Here is an 8,967-nt window from a genome sequence, read left to right as displayed (position 1 = left end):
GAAAACTTGGATTTTATGAAAATCAGTATTTTTTCCCATTTTTAAAATCCTTATAACTTTTGATCCCAGCCGTCAATTTCAACCATCTGGGGCTCAAATTAAAGCTTATTACTTCTGCTTTTGTTTAAAAAATTTAGATCAATCTTTTAGTTGTTTGATCAGGTATATATATATATATATGCCCATCAATATAGCTATTTTTTCATCTTTTTCGTTATCATATATATAGCCGATGAAACCGGTAAAGTGTTTAATCTGATTTTTGAAAGCGAAATTAGAAGAAAAGAGCTTTAATTTGAGCCCCGGATGGTTAAAATTGATTGCTGATATCAAAAGTTTTAAGGATTTCAAAAATAAGAAAAATCGCTGATTTACGTATAAAACCCAAATTTCATGATTTTTCGCTATTTTCAAGCCTATAGACAACTGTTTCCCTAGGCAATGAATTTTAACTCACCAGCCCTCAAATTGAAGCTCTCTTCTAATACTTCGATCCTAGTAATACATATTTTTGGATTGCCCCTTCAGACAGTACTGAGTGGGTAAAGTTGAACCATGGCTAATTTTCGTTTATTTTTCCCATGTTAAATTCCCATAAGAGAATTTAAAGCGCCCGGCAAAAAAAATAAGTATTTCGTAATCGCGGGAACTCAAGGTTTTTCGGATTCTGGGTGGCCTAAGGAACCCAAAAAAGTTGGTCTGGGAGGTGTGCCCTTAAATTTCAATTTCGTTCACTCAGACCCCCAAAAGTGTCCGGTTTTTTCTGGATTTGCACACATACGTACATGGCGAGGGAATGTGCGCGGCTGCCCTTATCCGTCAAGCTCGCCGGGAGAATGGCAAATCTCCGATTTTGCTCTCGCTCTCTGCGGCCGCGTGCGCTCCCTCAAGTCCGAGGCTGCTGCATCAGATGCGCTAAATAGCCCGGCCATTCTGCGCATATGTCGCTCCGCACGCCCTTGAGAAAATCTCGTGTGGCCTCTCCTATGGCCGCGGAGAGCTTGCGGCGCGCTGAGGACTCGACCGGTGCCGGACGATCCTCGCGCGCAGAGATTATTAAACCGCGTTGGCTGCGCCGTCGCGCGTTCGTTCGGCACACTTTCCGCCGCAAAGGCAGCTTGGCCTCTCCTTCTTTCCCGTGGAGCTCGATCGATTTTCCCTCGCGAATTAAGGCCTAAACCGGTGATTAATCATTTAATAGGTCGCGCTCTATCGCGGAGCGTGGGCGCGTACGCAGCGCACCTGCAGAGCTTTGCAGCTCTGGAGATAAAGGCGCGCGCGGGCCGCGGGGGTCGCGAGTAGGGGCGGCTCGGTTTTTGAGGATTCGAGGTCGATCCCCACCTCTCGCGCCGCAGCCTGCAGTAAGAGTAGCAGCAGCGGAGGTGCGAGGATCGAAAGATGTGTTGAGTGTTGTTGTGGGAACGACCAATCGCAGCGGCGGGGAGCGGGTGGGGGATCGCCGACTTTCTTCGCCGCGCGCGCTTGACAAAAAAGCCGATGGAGAGGAAAAAGGCTAATTGTCGCGAGCCAGCCCGACCCGGTCACTAGTGTGTTTCTCCTGTCAGTCTCGCTTCGAGCTCGCGAGCCGCCCCGTCTCTCCGAGCTCTCACTCGCTCTCGCCGCTCAGGACTTCTCGGACTTCATCATCGATGAACAAGTACGGCATTCCCCGAGTTGTGCTTTCGAAAAGACTCACGCGACCTGTACTACGTTTACAGGCTCTCCCAGTCCTACCGGAAGCTGGCGCTCTACTACTGCTACGTCATCGTCCTGAACTGCAGGGAGTGCAACACGGTGGACCAGCAGGACCGCGAGAAGCAGCGACAGCACGGCCGGTACGCCGAACCAGACGAATGGGTCGTGAGGCTGGAAGGCGGGCCCGAGGTCGCTTCGCTGCTGGCTCTCAGGTCGGGCTACGCGCACGTCGGCCCCGTGAGTTTGGATTTACTTTTTTAACCGAAAGGGCTCGATGCGTCATTAAACATTTCGGTATTATCGAGTCGAAATTATCGTCGCGCGCGAACAACATGTGTTATGTGTAGTGTTCAAGCATGTGCTGAGGGGACCGCGTTCAACATGTCTGATCGAAATCCGTGTTTTCCACTTGTTCAGCCATAGTCCCACCGCAATCACCTGTGGCATTAAAAACGAAACCATATCTGCCGTTCTTTCCACTCCCCCACACTCGGCGAGACGCAATATACAACGGGCACGTGCTCCGCTCGCGCGTGCGGGATTATAGATCTGATAACGATGGGTCATTCACATAGCCAATTCATCCTCGAGACTTGTTCAAACATTCGAGTGCCCGGCGACATATGCTCGAAACGTGTCGTCAATCGACGCGTCGGATAACAAACGAAAAAAATCATCCCCGACATATGCCTCGTGCGCGCACGACGCGGTCTTTTCACGCTTGACGTCATCCCCGACAATTTGGCCGAATATCGCGGCCCGAGCAACAGTATACACGTGTACGCACCATTACCAATAGTTAGTCGACGAAGTACATGCGTTATACTGTACCGGCGGTGAAATTGTACACGTACGCGGGATAAACTTATGCGTACACTCGAATCGCATAAGCGTGCTTATACGCGCAGCAGCTCGTAATAAAATTGCCCCGAGCGCTCCTGTATATTCAGAATTCTCGCATAAGGCTGTTCATCGGTTTTTACGCTCCCGTTTCAACGCACAGCCGCGAGTATAATCGAGATTTTGGTCAAAGCAGAGTGCCGAGGCGTATACCAGATATAAAATTCTCATCTTACACTTGTATGCTGCACTGAATTCGTTGCTATAGGGCGATCGACCAGCTCGGAATGAATCTCAAAGTCTTACTCATCCGCCACTTAATGGGGAAGACTCGTCGAGAGCGTCTCCCTCAGTTATAGAGCCAAGTACTTCTTCCCCTTACCGCATCAACAACTAACTCCATCCTCCGCGCCAGCAGAAACGAGGTTCACCGATACGCCGCGCGGTGCACGGCTCCTTTGAGGTAAAGGGCTCCGACCAAGTGTCGGCGGACTAACAACAACTTGCAGACACTCGCACGCCGCAGCTGTACCTATATCCTCGCGCGCATTGCGTAGCCACATCTCATTCGCCGAGAAGCACTAATTATATCATCCTACAGCCCGGATCGTTCACGACTCTTATCATCCACCTCGCTCTGTTATTTTTGCAAACGACGCGACTCTCGCACCGCAGAGGGCGAAAGCTGCGCGAAACTTTTTGCGGTCATAAGCGCGCGCGCATGTTTAATGCGTGTAAACGCGTAATCGCGCCGGCTTTGTGAATTCCGACCGCGGTTTCGAGCAAGTTAAACTAATTATGCTGCGATAACTACTTGGTTGACTCGAGTTGCGCGCTGTCTGAAGAGCCGCGGTATAATGGAAAACAAATGCGCGCGGGAGGAAGAAGCCGCGCTGGCTCGAAAGAGCGCTCGAAAACGAGGGGCTCTCCGCGCGGTGCATTTTAGCAACAAATTAGCCGAAGCTTATTGATACTCTGCAAGCCCGGCTAATTTATCGCCCCCGATATGGCACGCGCGAATACTTGACGATTCTCTTTCGCGAGTATGGTTATAGCATAACTAGATTCCGCTATTATGGCGCATAATAATCGTGTTTTGAACATGATGAGGCGGATGAATAATTTCGCTAAACTCGATGATTCAAGCTCCGATCGCTTTGATGCGCACGCAGAGTCTATTAAACGCGAACGGCCTCGCAATCAATGAGGAAAACCAGAAAATTTTCCGAGCAGCCGTTGCAAGGATATCAAGCGGGGGCTGATTCAGCGTCGCGTTCGGCAGTGTGTAATTGAAACAAACGACGAGACAAGCCCCGGCGCTCGCGCAGGGCGAGCGATAATGAACCGGCCGTTACGCGGCTTGACAGACGTCAGACGCGTCCCCGCCTCTCCCCGTATCTCCGTCCGCTGTTATACGTCGCTGCCGGTTCGCTGGACGTGTGCGCGCGTTAAAAGCGAATTTCCAGAGGGCGATCGCCGGATCGAACGGTATCGCAATCCGATAAGAAAATCGGGAGCGCAGCGCGGGATATTTGGTTAATTGAGGGTCGCTGGGCGCGAGCGATATATATATATATATATATATATATATATATATATCGCTCGCGCAGGTAGTTAGGGCTTTTCATCGGAGGGCTTGAGCTTAGCGGAGCTCGAGGGATTACAGCAGACAGTTGGAAATCCGATCAAAACAAATGGACTGCGAAAATAGCCCCGATCCTCTCTCTCTCTCTCTCTCTCTCTCTCTCTCTCTCTCTCTCTCTCTCTCTCTCTCTCTCTCGCGCGCGCGCGCGCGCACGGTTGGGTATATAGCTATAACGCGTCGCCTGTATAAGATGCTGTCGTGCCTCTCTCAGCGCGCCCCCGTTGCGCCGTCGTCTTCTATTCCGCGCCAGACGGAATCTGAATACCGATAAGATGGATCGTCGGCTCTGATCACCGAGTAATGACTTTGCAGCCATTTATCCTCGTTTCCCTTGACGAAGACGAGGACAACGACGACCAAAACGACTTTGCGCGAGCTCCTCCTCGCGGCATTTATCGGCTCGGCCGGCATGCATCAAAGCCTCGCTATAGCCCGTCGAGAAAAATGACGCTCGCGACGCCGGGGGCTATATGTCGCTCCTGTATACGATTCATACTTTCATTGCGTCTCTGATTCTCGGACAGGTGCTCGGGTTCAAGGATACCTACTTGTGGCGGGCGAAAGACGGCTTCCGGTATAAAAAGAGGGGCATGCCTTATGCCGTGAACAACCTGAGGAGTCGCGCCAAGGTATGGACGAATGCGTTCATTGTCTACTCTAGCACGATACTGCACTCGCTGTATTCCCCGACAGATACTGTGGGCAGACCAGCAAAGATCCGTCAGGCGCACAAAGCGGGGCTACCTGGACGACCTCGATCCCTTCTCAATCGAAGACTTCACTCCGGCCGCGCAGCCCGGCAGAAGAAAGCTATCGCAGCGCGCCTTCAACGACGAGCTCTGGGATCAAGAATGGTATCTGGTAACGATATGTGAGAGAATGAAAAGCCATCTCCAAATAGCCCAGCCTCTGAAGAATAATTCGATCTGCGCAGCTTGACCAGGGGAAGACAGAGGCGGAAGCGGCGCAGCCCAGGACGATAGACCTGAACGTCCTGCCGGTCTACAAGCTCGGCGTGACCGGCCGGGGCGTCAGGATCGCGGTCCTGGACGACGGACTCGAGTACACCCACGAGGACCTGCGCGCCAACTACGTGAGTCGCTCTCTCGGATCGCAATTTAGCCTGTAACGCAATAGTCCGATTTATCTGCTGCAGGACCCGGAGATCAGCTACGACGTGACCGATCGCGACGAAGATCCCATGCCGCGATACGAGGAACCAGGTATGTGTGCGAATGAGAGTGAAGCTCGTGAAAATAATAACCCTCTGAACGTTCGTTCGACTCCAAGAAGCGAACGGACACGGGACGAGGTGCGCCGGCGAAATAGCCATGGAGGCAGACAATCGGAAGTGCGGCGTGGGAGTGGCGTTCGAGGCCAGCATCGGCGGCATCAAAATGCTCGACGGCATCGTCAACGATCGTATCGAGGCCGAGGCGCTGGGCTACCGGGTCGATCTAGTCGACATTTACACGGCCTCCTGGGGACCGCCGGATGACGGCAAGAGCCTCGACACTCCGGGTAGACTCGCTTCCGAGGCCCTCGAGAGAGGCATTCGCGAGGTATTACGCGTCACTGCTTCCACTTTCGCGATGGCGTTCTTTCGTCAAACACGACTTTAAATTCGTTCAAGAATTTCCAACCATCGCAGGCGACTGGAGTTTGCGGAGTTTGCGCGAAATTAGAATAGCCTTTTACACCGCGAGGCCAGGCAAAATTACGAGTACAATGTACGTCCATCAAGTTTGTGTTTTATAGAACGTAAAAAGCTAGAGGCTCTAATTTTCTCATAATTCTTCGCGGAAAATGCCTCAAGGTGCTCCTTGTTTTACTCGATATACTACCTTGGCACATCAAAGGAGCGTAACCCAGTTATGAACGACGTACGATGCGCTCTCTTTTCGCCGTTTTACCGCCGACACATCGCGCGCTAAATTCTAAATCATGCGTACAACTGGCTGTGCGGAATTTCAGGGCCGCGACGGCCGAGGAAGCATCTACGTGTGGGCGTCGGGCAACGGCGGTTCCAAGAACGACGACTGCGGCTGCGACGGCTACGTCGGCAGCATCTACACCATAGCCATCGGCTCGGCCAGCCAGACCGGTAACTTTCCCTGGTACGGCGAGATGTGCCCGGCCAACCTGGCCACCACCTACAGCGGCGGCGCCTTCCAAGACCAGATGATAGTCAGTCCAGTCACTTGTTTACCATCGCCCATCGCCCATCGTCATCGATCATCGTCATTCATACGCCTTTTCGCATCTCGTAACTAGCTCTCGCCTCTTCATTCGTGATGCTCGATGTGTACACCCTTCTTTCTCTAGCCTGATGTGGTAACTCAAATGCGTTATATTCTTTCTAAGCGTTTTTTTTTTTTTAATGGGAACACTCCTAGTAGCTCGTAGTTCATTAAAAACATTAGCCTTATTATTATCATAACTTGGTGGACATTATTCGTTTTACTTATACGAGTGTCGTATATTTAGTCAATGTTTTAGGCAATTCAGGCAATGTTTATATGTTGAAATTTTTTAGGCAACGACCGATCTGAAAAATAGCTGCACAACCAGCCACACTGGAACATCAGCCTCAGCTCCACTTGCAGCTGGGATTCTAGCCTTAGCACTACAAGTCAAGTAAATGTTGCCAATTATTATTATTCGAATCACTAAAAATGACGACATTCTGAGTATCAATTAACTGTGCTGTGCTCGCGTTTCAGCAAAAACTTGACCTGGAGAGACGTGCAGCATCTCGTGATATATACCTCAAAACATGATCCGTTGAAGTAAGAAATTCGGGGCACGTAACCCAAAAGACAAATGGTTTTTTGTTTCATGTACATTGTTCTATTACGCAGAAACAATCCAGGCTGGTTCAGAAATGCAGCTGGACTTTGGTTCAATCCAAGATTCGGCTTTGGCCTCATGGATGCACATAGTCTGGTACTGGCGAGCTCCAATTGGACGAGTGTGTCGGAAAAGTTGATTTGCCAAGTTCCGGCTGCTGTGTGGTGAGCGTTTCGTTGTCAACTACACTGATGAGACGTTTTTTTGTTTAACAATCTAATTCGAGACTTGGCACATGAAAATCTGCTTTAACTTGTAAATTACGAAATCTGAATGACTCGCGTTCAAGCTATAATATAAATAAATCAAATTCAAGCTAGGGTGTATTTATAATAAGTTAACGAGGCTTGGCAAGTAGACATTTTGACGTTTGAAGTGGCCGGTTTAATATTCACAGGGCCGTCCGCGAAGTAAGTTACGGTCTGCCGCTAAGGGTGCAATTTGAGGCGGACGGCTGTGCCGGTGTAGCCAACGAAATCCACTACCTGGAGCATGTACAAGTCGAGACAAATGTCGAATATACGCTTCGCGGCGCTCTTCAGATGCATTTGACAGCACCCTCGGGTACGTTGTCACAACGCTCCGCTGCGCTTCCTTCCACGCTATTCTCTTGTTCAAGCACGTTTTTCCTTTTCTCCCCAGGATTATAACCCTGACGCTGTTTTTTTGCATTTTGCGAAGCAGCAGTTTTACCCAGATTTTTCCTTCGCTGAAAATGTTTATACGCAATCTCTGCTCGCTGCATTATTTTCTATATATTCTTCGAATGCGTGAATGAAATTGAAGGATTTCTTTGCGTTTTGTTGTTCATCAGGTACGAGGGTCCAACTACTTGGTACGAGACAACTAGACGATTCGACCGACGGTTTCATTAAATGGAAGTTTATGTCGGTAGCCACTTGGGGCGAAGATCCAAAGGGGACTTGGTCCTTGGATGTCACGGACGAGGTTCGTTATGATGCACTATATGCCTATAGCAATACATGCAAGTCAGTCGTTGTCAATTCATTTCGCGGCTTCTTTGACAACTCCGCTGTACGCGCTAGTATTAATATTTTTAATTTTCAATCTTACAGGCTGGACCAATGAATAATACCGGAATTATTCGTGATTCAAAATTGATTCTGCATGGCACGCAAGATCCGCCCTTTTATTTAATTGAAACTCTTCATGATTGCAACAAAGTGCTTGACGAAGGTGACAAGTTAGTAAGTACATCAACATTAACAGTGATATATAATTCATAAAATTGATGATAAATAGTCTGCACTGAATTGTGCTCTCTAAATGTTTGATGTTCGCCATTAATATAAGAATAATTATTATTATTGAATGGATGTTTGCTAGCGTTTGCTGTTTGCATGACTTTTAATAACCGTTTCAGAATTATGTCATCGAGGACGAAAGTAATTTGTTGGACAAGTCAGAGTTCCCAAAGAATCACAGCGTCTTCGACGAAATCGTTCGCTTTTTATTATCATAGGTTACTGGATGCCTTAATTTACGTCGGTGAAGAAATATAGCCCATAAAATATACTTATAGGATTGCAGGTTCTTTATTTCCAAAAATATCTCTTCATTTCTATACTGTAAAATGCTTGTCAAAACTTGGTATATTCGAAATCGCTGTCTAAAAATATACTTACGTATCCATTGTATTGTATTCTACCATGATTCAGTAAAGTTATTGAGAACATATTTTTCTCTTGGAATGTAAAATAATCGTTAATGTACCTGAAGTCAATTCTTTTTTAACTGTATAAGCAGGTTGTATTGAAAAAAGTATACATTTTTTGAAACTTTAAAATGTCGGTAATAATGCGTATACCAACTGTAGTAGAGTCCCTGTCGCACCGATCTGTGGTAAATTTTGTAATAAAAAATCCCTATCGTATGCTGGTAAAATTAGATGCTTATGAATCTTAAATAACATTTTG

At 48.4% G+C, this 8,967-nt stretch overlaps 1 protein-coding gene across 3 annotated transcripts; it reads left to right on the top strand.

The window, feature by feature from the left end:
* The first annotated feature begins 1,346 nt into the window (after window positions 1-1,346).
* LOC100115928 (neuroendocrine convertase 1) lies at window positions 1,347-8,749 on the top strand. Of its 3 annotated transcripts, none has more exons than XM_016989032.3 (15): window positions 1,347-1,657; window positions 1,719-1,932; window positions 4,705-4,809; window positions 4,874-5,041; window positions 5,115-5,273; window positions 5,337-5,403; window positions 5,474-5,742; window positions 6,155-6,367; window positions 6,717-6,817; window positions 6,904-6,969; window positions 7,042-7,194; window positions 7,428-7,594; window positions 7,845-7,978; window positions 8,107-8,238; window positions 8,415-8,749. In XM_016989032.3, the coding sequence occupies exons 1-15, from the start codon at window positions 1,650-1,652 to the stop codon at window positions 8,511-8,513; spliced, it is 2,055 nt and encodes a 684-aa protein (XP_016844521.1). In that variant the 5' UTR covers window positions 1,347-1,649; the 3' UTR covers window positions 8,514-8,749. The 3 variants fall into 3 exon arrangements, with proteins under 3 accessions (XP_016844521.1, XP_016844520.1, XP_031785643.1); XM_016989031.3 differs by having other exon boundaries at window positions 1,348-1,657; window positions 5,471-5,742; XM_031929783.1 differs by lacking the exons at window positions 1,347-1,657; window positions 1,719-1,932 and adding an exon at window positions 2,835-2,998 and having other exon boundaries at window positions 5,471-5,742.
* The last annotated feature ends 218 nt before the right edge of the window (window positions 8,750-8,967 follow it).

The sequence above is a fragment of the Nasonia vitripennis genome, chromosome 4 (genome assembly GCF_009193385.2).
Source record: "Nasonia vitripennis strain AsymCx chromosome 4, Nvit_psr_1.1, whole genome shotgun sequence".
Lineage (NCBI taxonomy): Eukaryota > Metazoa > Arthropoda > Insecta > Hymenoptera > Pteromalidae > Nasonia > Nasonia vitripennis.
The sequence above is the reverse complement of the archived record's forward strand: the minus strand, read 5'-3'. Positions and strand labels throughout refer to the sequence as shown.

Bases quoted from the DNA above. Each gene is read 5' to 3' on its own strand.
- LOC100115928 (XM_016989031.3), top strand. The intron at 5,274-5,336 runs GTGAGTCGCTCT...TATCTGCTGCAG, and splicing joins AGGACCTGCGCGCCAACTAC to GACCCGGAGATCAGCTACGA. The intron at 6,970-7,041 runs GTAAGAAATTCG...TCTATTACGCAG, and splicing joins TCAAAACATGATCCGTTGAA to AAACAATCCAGGCTGGTTCA.